Raw genomic sequence first — 18,906 nt, 5'->3', positions numbered from 1 at the left:
TATCGTTTACTAATATCAATTTTTCCATGTGGCTGCTGATTTCATTGTATTTGTATCTCAATTCGACAGTCAGATTCATATCACATAAGATATTTTTCTTATCCCAACCCCCAATCAAGGCAAAAGTAATTTTTTAATTTTGTTTTATTGACATTTGAGCATAAGTAATTTGTTGTTTTCTCGTAGTGGAGCAATACTAATATCACTTAAGATTTTGTTTTCCTTAAATTAATATAGAATGGTAAGACTTACCCATTTTGTGCCCCCACATGTTTGAATCTGTATCACCTAGAAGTTCACATATTGTGATAACTTCATTGGGAAAAGCACGAGTACCGTACATTTTTCCTAATATTTAAAGTAGACAATAAATGCTACATTAAAGAATTAAGATAAAAAAAATAATAATAATAATTCAAATTCAATTTTTTTAATCAAAACATCAAAATTTATTAAGCCTCAAGGGCATGAAGTGGAAATGCATCCGTCTCCAATAATGAAGGTACAAAAGAGAAATCTCTTGCGTTCTTTGCAATACAATCAACAAGCAGATTGCTGTTCCTATCAATATGTTCAAATGAAACATCAGCAAAGGATATAAAGATTGACCAGATTTCTTCAGGTCAACATGCATCTTCCGAGATCATCTCCTTCTTCCTTCTAATCAAATTGATCGATTGCATGCACTCAGATTCAACGATTATTCTGCCATTAGGGATCACCATTGAAGCAAATTGAAGCCCTTCAAGAATCGCCCGGACTTCCATTAGTGGTTTAACATAGGACAAATACAAAGATATTTAGAAAACAGTTAGGGTATACCTGAGTTAGGTTGGGTTGAATTGAGAGTATTTTCTGGGCCAACTTTGATTGGGTTGACAAGCCAAAAAATTCAAATAAAGTCTCAAACTCAACCCTCAAATTCGGATCGGGTTAGGTTAGGTTCTCGGGTTATAATTTATTTTTCCTTTTTAATTAAAAATATTAAATATATCTACAACACATGAATAATAACTACAATCTCATAAAACTGAAATGTTAAATACCAAATATCTATGATGTTTATTACAAACTTTAAAACAAAGATAAATATCATAATAATTTTAAAAGAAAAATATTAAAAATTCACAAATTAATACCTATAAAGTAATCAAACTTTAATCAAAGATATATATATATATATATATAGGTTGGGTTGGGTCAATCCAAATCTTTTTAGTCAATCCACAATCCAACCCAATCCAACAACAATAAAAAAAAAGTTTAACCTAATTCAATCCAAGAATAAAACTAACCAAATTCAACCTTATTTTTGGATTGAATAATCTAGATTGTTCAGACGGTTGAATCATTAGAACACCCTAAAAATAACAATGAGCACCCAAATGAATTGCTATGCATTCAAATTCAATCTTAAAAAAAAAAAAAAAAAAAAAAAAAAAAAAAAAAAAAAAAAAAAAAAAAAAAAACTAACACTTTATTCCTTCCATTTTAAACTCAACTTTTTAATTCATTAAAAAAATCAATATTTTAGACAACTTCAGTAATTTTTTGGATTTGTTTTTTTTTTAAAAAAAATTAATTCTATTTCCTTATTTTCTTTTAGTTTCTCACAATCATTTTCATCTTTTTCAAGTAAAAGAATTGAATTTTTAGCCAAATTTTAAAAATAAAAACTACATTTTATTTTCTTTTTTAGATTTTAAAATTTGACTTGGTTTTGGAAAACACTGGTAGAAAGTACATAATACATTAGGTGGGATAAGTGTTTATAGGTCTATTTTTTAAAAAAAAAACCAAATGTTTGGAAATTTTAATTTTAGAATTTTATGTTTATAATCATTTTGGTCATGCCAACTTTTGTAGCTACAGTGACGAAAAATTGACGAAAAATTGACGCATAAATTATTCAAACCTCAAGAGTTAAAATATTATGTTTGAAACTTTAAAGTCTAAAATGCTTCCAATTCTAAAATTCAATGACCGAAAAGTGTAATTTTTTTAAAAAGGTTACATTGAAAATAATTAATATTGAAAGAAAATATAAAATGTAAACAAGGAGGAAAAAAATTATTTTAGCTCTAAACTTTGTAAAGTGCGAATTTTTATCCATAAGGTCGAATTTGATAAAATCAATTTTTACTCTAAAATTTGATTTTCTTTTCCAATTAACTATTATAGAGTTTTTTACTTTTTTTTCCCCCTTTTTCTCTTGACGACAATTCTAAGGTTTTTGACATTGATATATATTGTTTGAAAAGTGATTATTAATTTTTGAAGATGATGATTAAAACTTGGAATTTATTCTGCATTAAAAAAATATGATATTCTCTTAAAAAAAAAGTGATATTATTTCAGGAAAGTGATCTGACGAATCCGATGAGCACAAAAATGTGCTTTTTAGTTTTCATTTAGTGATTGACCAGTAATAGCTCTATAAAATTTGTTACACCTTTCTTCAACTCAAACTTGTCCAACTTATATATCGATTTTTTTAAATAAAACTTTTAGACCAGATTTGATTTTTTATTTTTTATTTTTTAAAATTAAATCTCTCTCTATATATATTTATCATGGTTTGTATCAATTTTAAATTTAAAAGTTGAGTTCTTAGCCAAATTCAAAAAATAAAAACAAATTTTTAAAAACTACATTTTTTTTTTTTTAGTTTTCAAAATTGGACTTGATTTTACATGGATAAAAAAGTAGATATCAAAACAAGAAATTTAGAGATGAAAGAGGTGTTCATAGACTTAATTTTCAAAAATTAAAAATTAAAATCCAAAGAGTTATCAAACAAAGTCTTAATAGTTTAGGTCATGTGTGATGACTATTTAATTTTTAAGTTTTGGTTTTTCTAGAAATTGAGTTTGTTTGTTCTCAATTTCTTACCATGAAGCATATAGGTCCATTTAGTAACCATTTTGTTTTTGTTTTTTTGTTTTTGAAAATTAAATTCATTTTCTCCCAAATTCGCACATTAGTTTGCATTTTTCTTAAGTAAAAAAAATTGAGTTCTTAGTTAAATTTTTTAAAAAATAACAAGTTTTTAAGGTTTCGTTTGGTAACTATTTGGTTTTTGCAAATTAAGCATTTATCATATGAATTTCTTACGTTAACATTTTTCTTAAGTACCAGAGTTAAATTTTTAGCCAAATTTAAAAATATTTTTTTTAATAATTTTCAAATTTTAGATTAGTTTTTGAAAGCATTAGAAAAATGTTGATAAAAAAGCACGAAATTTAGATGTGTAAGAGGTGTTACAAGTTTAATTTTAAAAAACTAAAAATAAAAAATCAAAGGATTATCAAATGGGGGCCTAAAAACTACTTATTATTTATTATTTATTTTTAAAACTTAGCTTTTCTTTTAAAAACAATGATAGAAAGTGGATGACAATGTAAGAATTCGGAGGTGGAAAGGGTGTAAGGGTGTTTATAGGCCTAATTTTTAAAAATTAAAAACTAAAAACCAATTAATTATCAAGTGGGACCATATAAATTTAAAATGACTTTTTAAAAATTTAAAACTAAAAATCAATTAGTTATCTGAGACCATACAAATTCAAAATGACTTTTAAACATGCTAGGGTTTTACCACGTCCATATGCACGTGTATTTTTACTTTTTAAAAAGGAAGTAGGTGCTTTTTTTCAATAATATGAACAAAATATTATTTAATAGTTTTATAATTAAAATTAAGATAGATTAATTTTATATGTTCTTGTAATATATTATACTTAGTTGTTAATATGCCATGACTCATTTGAATATGATTTAATCTAATTAGTTTAATAATAATTTTGTAATTAATTTAATAATTAAAAATGATAAAACTTTGAAACAAAATATTAAATTTAGTTATTGTCTATTAGTGATAGATACTGATAGACTATTATCATGTATCACTACTAGATGTCTATCAATATCTATCAATATCTATCACTGATAGATAATGATATTTTGTTATGTTTGAAAATATATTCAATAGTTTTGTCGTTTAAAACAAATTTTCATTTTTTAACTATTTATTTTAATCCTTAAAAATACATTTATTATTTAATTTTCAAGTAAAAATTAATATTTTTATAATAATATACATATTTGTTTAACTAACCTATTATTACATGTGATGCACATAATATATTCTAATCTTCTTTTTTTATTATAATAAAAATTATAATTTCATTTACTACAAATCACTGCATATTATAAAATTAACGAACTCATTTTACTATCAATATACAGTGTAATTCAAAAGATATAATATTAAAAAACACATAATCAAGATAAACAAAAATATACTAAAATTTTAAAATATACGAATATCTAGAGTTAGTTATGACTTATATACAAATAATTTATATGATTTTTTTATAATAATAGAAACATAGTGTCTAGAATATGTATTTTTTAATTGATTAATTGTTTTTTATAATTTACCCTATCATCAAAGTTTAATAAGTTTTTTTTATTAATTTTATAATTTTATTAAAATAAAAATTTCAAATTATGTCGTGAAATTGAGTGCAACAAATAATTTTCAAGCTAATGAAATGAAAAGAAATTATAAAAACTTTTGACATATCAAATTTTTAGAAAAATTGTAGTAGGTGACAAAATAACACATATATATATAAAATAACACATATATATATATACTTGAAAGTTGATTATTACTTGATATACACTTTTTTTATTATTAATATTATTGAAAGTGGCTTTGATATCGGATATACTGATATCATTTCAAATTATCATTTTCTGTGTTTGTTTACTCTGAAATAATAAAAAATTTGTTTTCATTTAAGATTTTAAATCGTCTTTTTTTTTTTCTATAAAAAAAATCCCCTTTAAAACAATCAGATTTGGGAGGATTTTAAACTTAAAAAATATTTGTTTCCAATTTTACTTCCACAGAATTTTTTAATTTTTTTTTGTCTTAAATATATTTACTTTTTATTTATTATTTTGATTGATAAAGAATACCATACTAGACTTTTTTTTAGTTTTTTTTTCTAAGAATAAAATGTTTTTTTCGTTATAAATTGATTTAATTTTTTTTTTTTTTTTTTTGTTATCTGTATGACAAGAATGGTTATGGGTAAAGAAATAAGGGGATTTTTGAAAATAGAAAAAGAAGGAGAAAATGTTTACATAAATAACAAAATTTAATTATAATTAGGGTAGAAGTTGTTATCAATATTTGTCATAGAAAGACTTAGATAGACTGTATAGAAGTCTATCAATGTCTATCAATGATAGAAACTGATACAAGTTCACTGATAGACCTTGATCGAAGTCTATCAACGTCTATCATTGATAGAAATTGATAAAAGTCTATTATTAATGCTATCAATAATAGAAATCGATATAATTCCATCATTGAGACTATCAGTGATGAAAACTTATATACCTCTATCAATAATAGAGATTGGTAGAAATTTATTATCAATAATATATGTCAGTGATGAAAACCGATATATATTTGATTTGCTTCCTAATCAAATGTGGAAAAGAAAAAAAAAAAGAGTACAATTCTTTGTATTAAAAAGAGAGAAAAAATAAGCAACTCTGATAGGTTTCCCCCCACCCCTATTTATTTATTGAGATAAGCAACTGCGATAGTTAAAGATAAATAAATATGTGAAAACGGAAAGGAAAAAAGAAAAAAAAATGACAGAATTGGATTTTTGGAAATAAAATAAAGAAAGCATCAATCATTTTTTAAAAATATATATGAAAAGGAAAAAAATAACTTTTGAAAACTCTTGAGAAAATAGTAGAATTTCTGAAAAAAAGAAGAATTATGAGGGAGAATCTATACCTATATGTTTTGCCTCTAATTGTCGCATTCATTCACATTAAACTATTGCATCAATTCACATATGTAGTATTTAGAAAGATAAATAAGTTAGAGAAAAAGAAACAAATTAGAGAGAATAAATTAGAAAGGTTATACAAATGTTAAAATTAGAATGACAATAAAAATTTTCGAAAGAAAAGTAGTATAGTAATTTTAAGGTAAACAATAATTAGGAACATACATATAGGAATAATTATATTTTAAATTTTTTATCTACTAAATGTTAGAATATTACTTTAAATCTATATTAAAAAATAAATTAGCCCTAGGATCATTCATGCTAAATTGCCAATAATAAATAACATACCAAATTCCATTGAGATTGATGATAGTTCAAGAAAAAGATAACTATGGTCTTCCTAAAAAAAAAATTATGAATGTCCTTAATGGGATCTCTCTCTATATGGGATTCAAGATATTGTTTTGGTATATTGAGAATTATAGCCCTGAGGTCTCTTTATATACTAGTTCAATTAGCGTTCCCATTAAACCCTAATTAACTAGGAATTTCATACTCAATTAGAAATCTAGGGTCTTAATTAATTAAATCACATAATATGACTCAATCTAATAAAATAACTTAAATAAGTTATTAATCCACATACATAACTCATATTTTAATTAAACGTATTATTATTTAAATATGTCTAACAATCTCCCACTTGGGCTATGTCTGTGTACTTAATATAATTAAATCACTTAAACCTTAAATGCGCATAAATAGGTAATTCCCCTTTAAAACTCAATCTGGTTCATCTCTTGTATTAGCACGGAATCAAGGCAGCTTTGGTCACTACCTTTCTAACTAAATCTTCCTTTATCATCAATTCCAATACATTTGATAACATAGATCAAGTAGGGATGGATAACATGGAAATTACATGCAAAGTAATCTAGATCATGTCTATTTCACTACAAGAATTTTGGGCTTTAATATCGGTTGAAAAAGGTGAAATCGGATGTATAATGTCGGTTTTGCTTTTTTTTTTTTTTTTTTTTTTTATTTAAAAAAATCAGATCTTTAATGTCGGTTTTAAACTGACATTGTAGGGGAACCTTTAATGTCAGTTTTAAACCGACATTAAAGACCCGCTTAATTTTTCTCTCTTCACTCTCCCCCTATTTTCTTTTTCCTCTCATTCTCACAATTCCCTCTTCAGACCCTCTTCTTTCTCATTTCTCTCTTCCAAACCCTTGCCATTCGTCCATCGATCGTGGGTGAAGAGTCTGTCGTGGTGTAGATCTGGCTCGGATCTAAAGTCGAACCCAGTCGTCCGTGGTGTAGATCCTCTCATTCGTCTGTTGTTGGCCGCACCCAGTTGCCCAGATCTGAAGTCGTCCAGATCCGTGTGCCGCCGTTCGTCGTTCGTCCAGATCAGTATGCTTTTCTTCTCTTTCCTCTCTTAAACTCACAACAATTTTTGTTCTTATGTTACGCCTCACAACTGTTTGTGTAAATGTCTCAATGAAAGCCAGATGCGATTTCACTTCAATATGTCTCTCTGCTCCTAGATTTGGGACTTTTTATGTGTCTATGCCCTTTGAAATTCGATTTGATCAATGGTTTTGTTGTATATGATACATTTGTTGAAGTATTGGCAAGAGGCGTTGCCAAGAGTTGCTCCTGTGTTGGGTATGCATGAGCAAGAGCAGTGAAAGCGAAATGTTGAGCGCAAGGCGTTGGGTAGACGATCGTGTAGAAAATGGGTAGCGCTACACAATGAGGTAGGCGATCGTGTAGGTGGGTGCTGGACGATCGTGTAGCAATGTGGGGAGCTAAACGATGAGGTAGACGATTGTATAGCAGATGCGCGGAGCTAAGCGATGCGCTGGACGATCGTCGATCGTGTAGGTGGGTGCTGGACGATCGTATAGCAGATGCACAGGCACTAGACGATCGTGTAGGCGGGCGCTGGACGATTGTCGATCGTGTAGGCGGGCACTAGACAATCCTATAACAGATGCGCGGGCGCTAAGCGATAGACTACACGATGGAACTACGGATGGGCATGAGTGCTAGACGATAGCCGTGCTACGCTAGACGATGAGCATACGCGCTACACGATAGATGGAATGCTAAGCGATAGGCGATGACGTTAAGCGATAGGCGATGACGTTAAGCGATAGGCGAATGCGTTAGACGATAAGGCGTCAGCGCTAAAAAATTGAGGTAAACGATGGGCGCGGTAGCTAAACGTTAGCCTATCCGCAGATCGTTTACTAAACGATTGAGCTACACGATGGGCCACTGGAGCTAAGCGATAAATGCAGGAACTAAATGATTGATTGGCTTGAGAACATGTGCATTATGCTAATTAAATATACTAAAAGAATGTAACTCACAGTTTTAATAAGTTTTAGTTGATGACTCACAGTTTTAAAAAGAAGATTCTTTTATTTATTCAACTATTGAGTTTTCTTGTTTTGTAGGTGAAACAAAGGAGTAAAGATTTGGTATCGCAACCTCTTTATGCTTTTTCTTGGGGAACTCTAGTAAAGAATTTTTCCTTGAATGTACCATATATACACATTCCCAATAAACACGGTTAGTTGAATATGAATTCTGATCAAATTTTCACTTTCAATCCTTTGTCTTAAACCTTTTTTGTTTGTGATCCTTTGAGCAACAGTGCTTAGACAAAGATGTCTATAATCAGACACTGCTGAAGCTGGAGGGGTCTGTTCAAGAAGAATTATGAAGGGATCCATACTTACCAATTAGAGAGAGACAATAAACTCATAATGTTTGTAAAACCATAATATTTGTATTACTTGTAATTTATGTTTTCAATGGTTGAATTATTGTATGGTCTTTTAAATTATAATTTTATAGCAGAATTTGTGGATTAAATATAATAGATTTGCAATCCATATATAAATAATATGTCATAGCCACAATGTTCGATGATGATATGTCATGTTATACTTTTTGACAAAAAAAAAATGGATTCAACGATGAAATTTAAAAAAACAGACAACAATTGATAAAACGAACAGATTCTGAGCTTTAATGTCGGTTGGAACTGACATTAAAGGGCTTTAATGTCGATTGCAAATTTCATAGACAACCGACATTAAAGAGCTTTAATAACACTGTCTTTAATGTCAGTTGCAACCGATATTAAAGCCCTTTAATGAAATTTGCAATCGACATTAAATAGAGTTCCTTCAATTGGTATCAGAGCCAGGTTGTGTTTTGATTTCCAAATTCCATTTGTTGTATTGAATTTCGTTTACAGTTTAATGGGTTTTAAGTTTCTGCAATGCATTTAACTGTTAAATGTTTGTGGATGTTGTTGATGGTTGTTTTGGGATAGTTGTCTCTGACAAAAGTTAATTGTAAGTGCTCCTGCGTTTTCTGACGTTATTTCTTGTAATTGAGTCTGTATTCATTTAGAGTTTTTTAATCATTCTTGAAGAAGCTTCAGACGCAAGAGTTGCAGTTCGATTCGATGGAGAAGACAAAACAGTGGTCACATCGTGTAGCTTAAGCTAGACAATCGTTTAGATTTGACTATGCGTTCATGTAGAGTTGTTCCACTCGATTGTGTAGCATTTGCTAAACGATCGCATAGTTAATGCCATAGCCAGTATTTGAATATTTGGTTGGGGCCTGATCTTTCTTCTTCTTCTTCTATCTCTTGTCAGAGTATAGTCAGCTAGGTTCTCAAGCTGGGTGACTTGGTCTTGACCTATTTGTTCACTTACTTCTGTTTTAATGGCTTGGGGATTCTGGATGCCATTCTCTGATGATGCCCTTTCAATTATAGGTAAGTGCTCCACTGTAAAGGTAGTGGAATTCTCATTTAAAACTCCTTCAGCTAGCTGTTTACCATTCTCTGATACTGAAATCATTTCATATTCTCTTAAAATTATTTCTCTACTCATAATACTCTGATTATAACTGAAGTCTCAAAGCTTGTAACCTTTAGTTCCTTCAGGATACCCTATAAACATGCACTTTAGGACCCTAGGTTGAAGTTTGCTTTGCCTCGCATGTATATATGTTGTGCACCCAAAGGCTTTTAGGTTTGATAGGGAGGTACACCTGTCCATATTTCCTCAGGTGTTTTCATGTTAGTGAAAGTGTAGGGGCTTCTGTTAATAGTGTAGGTGATTGTTGCTAAAGCTTCTGCCCAAAAAACTTCTTTGAGGTTAACTTCTGATAGTATGCACCTCACCCTTTCCATAAAAGCTCTGTTTATCCTTTCAACTACCCTATTTTGTTGGGGTATATAGGTAACTGTTGTGTGTCTTGAGTCACTCCATGAAGGAGTTCCAGCTTATCCCCATAAGTCAACATGTATGTAACTGAGTTTATCCTTTGAAGTATGGATTCCTTTTGTGAATTTGAGTCTCTCAGCTTTGCCATAGACACAATGCTCACAAAAACTTATCTTCTTTGAGCCTTTAGGTTGAATCAGCCCTTGTTTTGTTAGTTCATTCAAGCCTTGTTCACTGATGTGTGAGAGTATCTTATGCCACAATTCAAGCCTTTTATCATGCTATCTTGAGATAATAAAGCAACATTAAGAAAGGACACACTTTTCAAGTAGTATAGGCCATTCATCCTTACTCCAAGTAGCATTGTCTTTCCAGCCCTCTTCACAAGTAGATTTTCTTTGTTACCAATGTAATAACAGTCTTGGTCAACTAACATTCCTAGAGAGATTAGGTTCCTTCTAAGTTTAGATACATGTCTTACCTCCCTTAGAAGTATTTTTTTATTGTCTTCTAATTTTAGGCATACTGAGCCAATTCTCATAATTTTACAGTCATGATCATCCCCTATGGTGATTGAGCCTCCTTCCCAGGATTTGTAATTCACAAACCATTCTCTTTTGGAAGTCATATGATAGGTACACCCTGAGTCCATGACTTAGTCTACCTTCTCCTCAGTCTTATATCTCATGGGCTTCAAATGAGTTGTTGTCAGAATTTCAGTGTATTCATAGGAATTTTCACCCACTAAAACATTACCTCTGCCATAATCTCTTGTTCTTTTGTTGTCACTCCTTTCATAGTCTTTGTTTCTGTCATTTCTGCCATTTTCTGTATGCTTTCTTGAGTTTCTTCTATAGGGTTTTCCCTTCTCAGGACAATTCCTCTTGAAATTCCCCTCCTTGTGGCAAGTAAAACACTTCAAAGGAGGTTTATCCTGATGGTTCTTATGGGTTTTGTCAAAGCGACTCCCTCTAGTGAAGTTCTTCCCTTTTGAGTAGAGAGACTCAGCCCCTCCAGCCTTATTCTCTGTTTTTAGCTTAAGTTCTTTACACCTTAGAGCATTAATCACTGAGTTCACTTAAAGGAACTCCTAAACAAGAGTGCTTATGAGTGGAAGTAGATCTTTCCGATTTCATAGTGACAGAATTACTACACATACCTTCTAACATATAAATATGCATTGTAAACACTAATTACTGGCATGCTTTAACAATAAATACAAAAGACCGAGAGAACGTACCAGTTGAAAACTTTCTTCAATCGAACTCGGTCCTACGTGAACGAACTCTTCTCTCTCTTTATTGTCCAACAAGCAAATGCCTAGCCGCACCACAGACGTCTACATGATCAGCAGCGCACGGACAACAAGCAACCGAGGAAGACACCACCACTCGAAGCCCTCAGTATTCTCGGAGTGAAAATCCAAAGGGTGTACTTTGAGGGAATTGGTAGAGGGGATGAGGAAAAAAAATTGTGTAGTACAATCAAGCAAGTGGGAGAAAATGGAAGACTATCGTATAGTCGGGTGTGCTTGATCGTTTATGTCGGGGTACACGATCGGGTAGGTATAGTTAAGCGATCATCTATCAAAAGGTAGGTAATCGTTTAGTTATGCTCGGCGCGCTAAGCGATCGTTTAGATAATCGATGGCGATTATTTAGCTATGCGGGTATGCGATCGTTTAGGAGGCGGGTGCTATAGGCTCTCAATACTAAGTGATCGAAGGCTTTCACATTGTGAGCAAATTTTCGGATTCTCTTGCGTGTATGTAAATCAAAATGAAAACTATTTTCATTTTTATTTTTCAGTTACAAGAACTGAAATCAACTTCCCACTTTTGCACGAATCCAAAGAAAACTTCAGTCAATTATCTCATAACCACCTAATTAACAAATTAATGAATATAATCATATTATATTCTTAACCAATAGTTTAATATCATATATCAACTATGGTGTTTTCTCCCTACTTGATATAAATCACATTTATATCCAATTTCCTCCAAAATAATGTATCTCATACATTTGATCAACCATATCATATATAATTAACCAGTTCAATTATATCATATATATTTGAACTCCCTCTTGCTAATTTGAACATTCCAAACTGACCTAAAAACAGATTGTCAACTTTTATCCAAGATACCAAGGGGACCTTATAAACCTATGGCTCGAACCTCTAACGGTACGTGAATAGTTGACTAAACTCTTTAGCCACTAGATCCACCATCCGTTAACTGTCATGCATTCCACTAAACACCAACAGCTGAACTCTTCTTACCACAGATATATTTCTGTGTCCATCGGATATTACCAATCATGAGTATGATAACCCTTCACAGATGCTCGTAAGTACAGTTGAGCCAAATTACTGTTTTGCCCCTGTAGTTACATCTTACTAATTAAGTACCATTGATTCCTTTAATAAACAATACAACATAGTCCAACTATGTGTGAACACCTCTCGGGCCAGGAGAAGATGTGTGGTGCCACACCGTTCAAGCCCTGGAATCAACCCTTAAGGGAGCTATCTATCTACTTACCCCTGCTTCGAGGAAGGAGTGAATTCCATCTTATGTAGCTGAGTTCCCAACTCCCAAATCAGACGAATCCCTAAAGTACTGGGTTTGAGTCGGCGGTCTGGCCACTCGCACCCATACAAATCAAAGGATCGCCCTCAATGGCAGGAGTTCCCAACTCATTCAGAATTGAGATTATGTTACCTATGGTCATCCTGGTGAAGTGAAGTCTTTGTCATGAACGGTGTTATATAATGAGACGTTAATACTTCGTGGTCAGGTCTTATACAAACTCTTTGTATAAGATGCCCCTACTCGCATGTCCCCTACACAAATGATCAGGATCGGACCATCTGTGACAATTCACAGCACTTGTAACTATTCCACAAAGCGGGTCGCATCCGTAGCGTTACCAGGATAAGGTTTCACTCCTATATCCATATACGACAGACCATTTTGGTTATCTTTTAAGACATGATCCACTTGTATGTCACCACATACATGCTTAAGTTACATAAAGATAAGGGATTTTAGTTTATTGGTTTGTGATAAAGCAAATAAAACAATCAGATGATCAAAAACAAGAAGTGAAGTAAAATATCATATATTATACATCACAAGCGTTCGTACAAACTGTTTACAAACTACAGGACACGAGACTTTAGGGCATCAACCCCAACACCACTATCACATTGCCTTTGCCATATTTCAAAGCTGATCTAACTTCTTTGTAGGCTTCATGTGTTGAATTTATCAAGATGGCAGCTTCACTCTCAGCCCTTAATTTCTCACCAGATTGATTAAAAGCATTTGTAAGTTTTTTGAACTCATATAAATTCTCATCCAACGATTTAGATGGGTTTATTTTAAAAGAAAACAACATCTCACGAATGTAAATTTTATTGGGAAGATCCTTTTTGTCATAGAGCAAGTGTAGCTTCTTCCAAGCATCATGGGCTAAATTTTCAAAAACAAAAAATCACAAACGAAATGGTTATGAAACGAGGTCTGTCTATAATCTTTGGTTAGTTTTTGTTACCTAAGTTTTTTTTTTTCTTTTGAACATTTTAGTTGAGTGGAAGACAAAAGAATAGTCAAAATTTCAAATAAAAAGCTATATAAAGTACTACCTCTATATTTTTAAAATTCACAATTAGTGGAGTAACTACCTTCACACGACCAACACCAATAATCAATTTTAGGCTCCGACAATCACCTCCGAAAACAAACTCCAATGACCACCTTCGACTACAAACTCTAACGAAAATCACCTTCAATGATCAAATTCGCTTCGAGCGAGCAACTCCGGGCATCGACAACCACCTCCGATGACAAACTCCAACAACCAACTCCAATACCACCTTCATGTGATCAACTTCGAGCTCCAACAACCACCTCCGACTACAAAACTCTGATGAAAATCATCTTCAATGATCAACTTCGATGACATCCTTCGCACAACCAACTCTGACGACCAACTTCGGGCTCCAAAAACCACCTTCGATGACAAACTTCAATGACTAACTCTACGGCCACCTTCATGCAACCAACTTCAAGCTCCGACAATCATCTCCAACTATAAACTCCAATGAAAATTATCTTTGATAATCAACTTCAACAACCACTTTCGACTGTTATAAGATCGATGACTGTTAAAGAATGTTGTAGGGTTGTTAATTACATAAATAATAGTATTTTGTCTATATTAAGTGCAATATTTATATGTATAAATTTGTAAAATACATTTTTATTTAATTGAATTCATATATCAAATGAGTGTTAATATATTTGGAAAAGTATGTATGCAGTTAAAAAGTATGTAATGCATAACAAAAAAAAACATAAAATGGAGATTTTTTCCTGGAACATTTTCTAGCAAGAAATAGTGAAATGGAGATTTATTCTCTAATAATCCTCCAAATTTGGAGGAGTTGAAAGTGAAATTGTTGAAGAAATATGGTGGTATTCTAGTGGCTACTAAGACTATGGGGAATATTCAATTAAAAAACTCATGACAGAGTAAAAACAAAGAGCAACAACATGAAGAAAGAAAAAAAAGAAAGAAAGATGATGTGAAATTCATGGAGAAAAATTAGGAATCAAAAGATTTCATTTCTTTTCGGTTTTCCGTGTTATTTAACTATATTTCTGCAAGAAATGGGTTAATAATTGTTTATATATAAAAAATAAAAAATTAAAAGAAAAGAAATTTCAATCCATATTTTCTTCAACACAAAGATGAATAGAATTATTGAATAAAAAAGGTTTCAAAACAAAATAGTCATCAATAAAAGCAGATTATTTAGAGCTTAAAAAACTGTATCTAATACTCCGGACATATGAACTCAACTCTGCACCTCAAACACAGATTTATGAACCCAGACTAAATAACTCTGCACCCTAAATAAATACAGACATATGAACTTCATAGACATATGAAATCCAGACATCATATCTCAATCAACGCTCCAGACAATCCCTAAGATTGTTTCACTTTCTTCCACTATTTTCTTCCAATATGAATATTTGTGTGCAAAAATATATATTTATGAGAATATTATAAACCCTTGTGTAAAGATTTCAAAACAATTGATTTTCGGATCATATTCCGAACACCAAAAGGTTTCAAACCTATGGGGCACAAATGAGTATTTGTGAGAAAAAGAAATGGAAATAATGAGGTCACAAGATACAAATCAAGACTAGTTATACAAAGTTTTTCACAAAGATTTGATATTGATTATGAGGAGACATATTCTCTAGTGGTGGATGCAATTGCTATTTAATTAGTCTGACTTTATACGAAAGTTGAGATATGCATCTTATGAATGTAGTCACAACATATTTATATGGATCTCTTGATAATGATATCTATATGAGAATCCTAGAAGGATTTAAGGTACCTGAAACATATACATCAAATTCCCAGGAACTGTATTTAATAAAGTTACAGAGATCACTATATAGATTAAAACAATCAGGACGGATGTGGTACAATTGTCTGAGTGGTTATTTATTGAAATTTAGGATACCAAAATAATCCAATATGTCTGTGTGCTTTTATAAAGAAATCACAATCAGGATTTGCTATTATAATTATATATATATATTAATAATTTGAATATAATTGGAACTCTTGAAGGGCTTTCAAAGGCAATAGAATATCTTAAGAAATAATTTGAGATGAAAGATCTTGGAAAAACAAAATTTTGCCTTGGCTTTCAATTGAGCATTTAGCATATGGGATATTTGTTCATCGGTCAACTTATATAGGAAAAGTTTTGAAAAGATTTTATATGGACAAAGCACATCCAGATGTGAAGAAAGATATATTTCGACATCAAGATGATAATGAAGAACTTATTGGTTTTGAAGTACTATATCTTAGTGCAATTGGTGCACTTATGTATCTGGCTAACAATACAAGACCATATATTACTTTTCCAGTAAATTTATTAGCTAGATATAGTTCTTCCCTTACAAAAAGACATTGGAACGAAATTAAGCATAAACTTCGTTATCTCCAAGAAACAATCGATATGGATTTGTTTTATTCAAACAAATCAAATTTTGACCTAGTTGGTTATGCAAATTCTGGATATTTATTTGATCCACACAAAACTAGATCTCAAACAGATTATCTGTTCACATGTGGAGGAACTGCTATATTATGGCGATCGGTGAAACAGACCATAACAACCACTTTCTCAAATCATGCTGAAATTCTTGCAATTCACGAGACTAGTCGAGAATGTGTATGACTAAGATCAATGACTCAGCACATTCATGAAACATGTGGCTTGTGTTCTAATAAAAATCTTCCACCAATATTATATGAAGACGACATAACTTGCATATCCCAAATCAAAGGAGGATATATCAAAGGAGATAGAACAAGGCATATTTCACTTAAGCTTTTCTACACTCATGATCTTGAAGAAAATAACGACTTCATTGTACAACACATTTGTTCGAAGGATAACCTGACAGACTTATTTACAAAGGTATTACCAACCATAACTTTTGAAAATTTGGTGCACAATATTAGAATGTAGCGACTTAGAGATCTTAAGTAATGTTTTCATGAGAGGAGTAAATATATTGCATTCTTTTTGGAGTATATATTATATGAAATATGTATTTTTTTCCTTCTTTAGGATTTTTTCCCACTGAGTTTTTCCTAGTAAAATTTTCATTGACATGTTAATATTTCCATTGATATTTACACATTTTCATGAGTTTGACATCGATATAAAAAATAAATTGATATTTCCATTATATCGTAAAAATCTAAGAAATATATTAAAAAAAAGTAACAAAATATATATATATATATATATATATATATATATATAAACAATAGACATGGCAACTAGTTTAAAAATCGTAGAAATGTTTATTTAATAGTTATAATATAATTTTTATTTCTTTATAATGTTTTTCAAAATTATTCATCAATATCGAGATTTTATCGATATTCTATCAACATTTCTATATCAATGTCAACATTTTAAACTTCGGCTAATTCCTATCTTAGCCCACTTTGGAAAAGACAAATACCTTTTTCACTTTCTATACACAAACTATGAGATCGTTTGGTCCACTTACTTTTTAAGTTTACACATTTATCAACTATCTTTCATCTTTCACTATTTTTCTCGTATATAGAAGAACTTCATCTTGAAGCTCTATCCAAAATATAATATTTTTTTATTACGTCATATTAATTCTAGACTTATTAATTCTACTTAATCTAAACACACCTAGATCATAAAGGGAAACAAGGAGGGCCAATTTAAAAATGGCACATTATATGATTAAGCATAAACACTGACCCACTTGGTTGGATCAAACTTTGCATTAAAACAGAGCCCAATATTACACAACTTGGGGGCGAAAAACAGGGGAAAAAAAGCAAAAGAAAACAGAGCAAATGGAAGGATAGAAGGCACACTTAAAAACCAGTGCCTTTGGGATTTTTGCTAAACAACATTCACATTCTTTTGTCCCCAAATACTTCACAAATGGAGATTTGAATTAGATTCATACAGCAGTGGAACTTCTGAACGATCCCAGAGCTTTAACTGCCCCTGCCCTCAATACGATTTGATGATAAATTGCAGCAATGGCAGCTCCAATGAACGGCCCAACCCAAAAAATCCACTGCTCACATTAAAGAAATAAGCCTCAATTACTCGATCAAATAAAACAAGATTCAAAACCTGGAAGAGAAGGATTATGGAAAAAGAAGAAATTACCTGGTCATCCCAGGGCTTGTCTTTGTTAAAGACCACGGCAGCTCCAAAGCTTCGAGCTGGGTTGATGCCAGTGCCCGTGATCGGAATGGTGGCTAAATGAACCATGAACACCGCGAACCCAATTGGGAGTGGAGCCAAAACCTTCAATTTCAAGTTGAAAACAATATTAGTTCGTTCAATCGAGAAAAATGAGGCTGAATTCCCAACCCCAGTTTGGGGAATTGAATGAACTTACAGGAACGTGAGAATCTCTAGCATTTCTCTTGGGATCAGTGGCGGAGAAGACAGTGTAAACAAGAACGAAAGTTCCGATGATCTCTGCGGCTAAGCCCGTGCCGGTGCTGTACCCATCGGCGAGAGAATTGGCTCCACCACCGTACTCATTGTAATGAGCCTTCTGGAACGATTTCACCAACGCACACCCACAAATGGCGCCCAAACATTGAGCCACCATGTAAAGAATTGCTCTAACTAGAGACACTTTCCGAGCCAAGAACAACCCAAAAGTCACCGCCGGGTTAATATGCCCTCCTAAGAAGTTTCACAAAAAGGGTAAGTTCCTTTAAACAGAGCGAACAGAGAGAGAAACAGAGCAATAGAAGGGACAAAGAAACTCACCGGAAATTCCAGCAGTGCAGTAAACGAGGACGAAGATCATGCCACCGAATGCCCAAGCAATGCCGAGAATGCCGACGCCGCCGCAGATTTGGCCGCCGTTTTTGGTGTCGGATTGGCTACTGTAGCCAATGACAGTGAGAACAGTGACGTACAAGAACAAAAGTGTGGCAACGAACTCGGCGATGATGGCTCTGTAAAAAGACCATTGAGTGAACTCTTCGGCGTCGATCAATGGGGCAGGAGGTGGGTCTTGGTAGTCCTTGGCCGCGAATCCTCCGGCTTCGAGATCCTTAGACATGGCTGCTGGTTCTTGTGGGTGAAATTTACAAAGAAATGGAGGAAGGAATTGGTATTTGAAAACAGAGGTGTTGCAGAGGGGAGTGATGAAGGTTAGGGATGAAGTGGGGAATTTATATAAGG

General features: G+C 32.1%; 1 protein-coding gene across 1 annotated transcript; it reads right to left on the bottom strand.

Annotated features, from left to right (window-relative positions):
- Nucleotides 1-17,427: 17,427 nt before the first annotated feature.
- LOC120074066 (aquaporin PIP2-2-like) lies at nt 17,428-18,906 on the bottom strand. The gene is made up of 4 exons (XM_090312156.1): nt 18,487-18,906; nt 18,104-18,399; nt 17,869-18,009; nt 17,428-17,773 (listed from the first exon to the last, which is right to left on the bottom strand). Exons 1-4 carry the CDS (start codon nt 18,782-18,784, stop codon nt 17,654-17,656), a joined length of 855 nt encoding a protein of 284 aa, XP_090168282.1. The 5' UTR covers nt 18,785-18,906; the 3' UTR covers nt 17,428-17,653.

This window comes from Benincasa hispida, chromosome 3 (genome assembly GCF_027475165.1).
Source record: "Benincasa hispida cultivar pf3 chromosome 3, pf3_genome.v1.1, whole genome shotgun sequence".
NCBI classification, from domain to species: Eukaryota; Viridiplantae; Streptophyta; class Magnoliopsida; order Cucurbitales; family Cucurbitaceae; genus Benincasa; species Benincasa hispida.
Note: the sequence above shows the minus strand (reverse complement) of the source record. Positions and strands in the feature narration are given on the sequence as shown.

What these genes read in the sequence shown, in the direction of transcription:
- LOC120074066 (XM_090312156.1), bottom strand. Translation starts at nt 18,784, where the DNA reads ATGTCTAAGGATCTCGAAGCCGGAGGATTCGCGGCCAAGGACTACCAA. An exon ending in CTGCACTGCTGGAATTTCCG is followed by an intron (nt 18,400 to 18,486) that starts GTGAGTTTCTTT and finishes GAAACTTCTTAG; the next exon opens with GAGGGCATATTAACCCGGCG. An exon ending in ACAAGCCCTGGGATGACCAG is followed by an intron (nt 17,774 to 17,868) that starts GTAATTTCTTCT and finishes TAATGTGAGCAG; the next exon opens with TGGATTTTTTGGGTTGGGCC.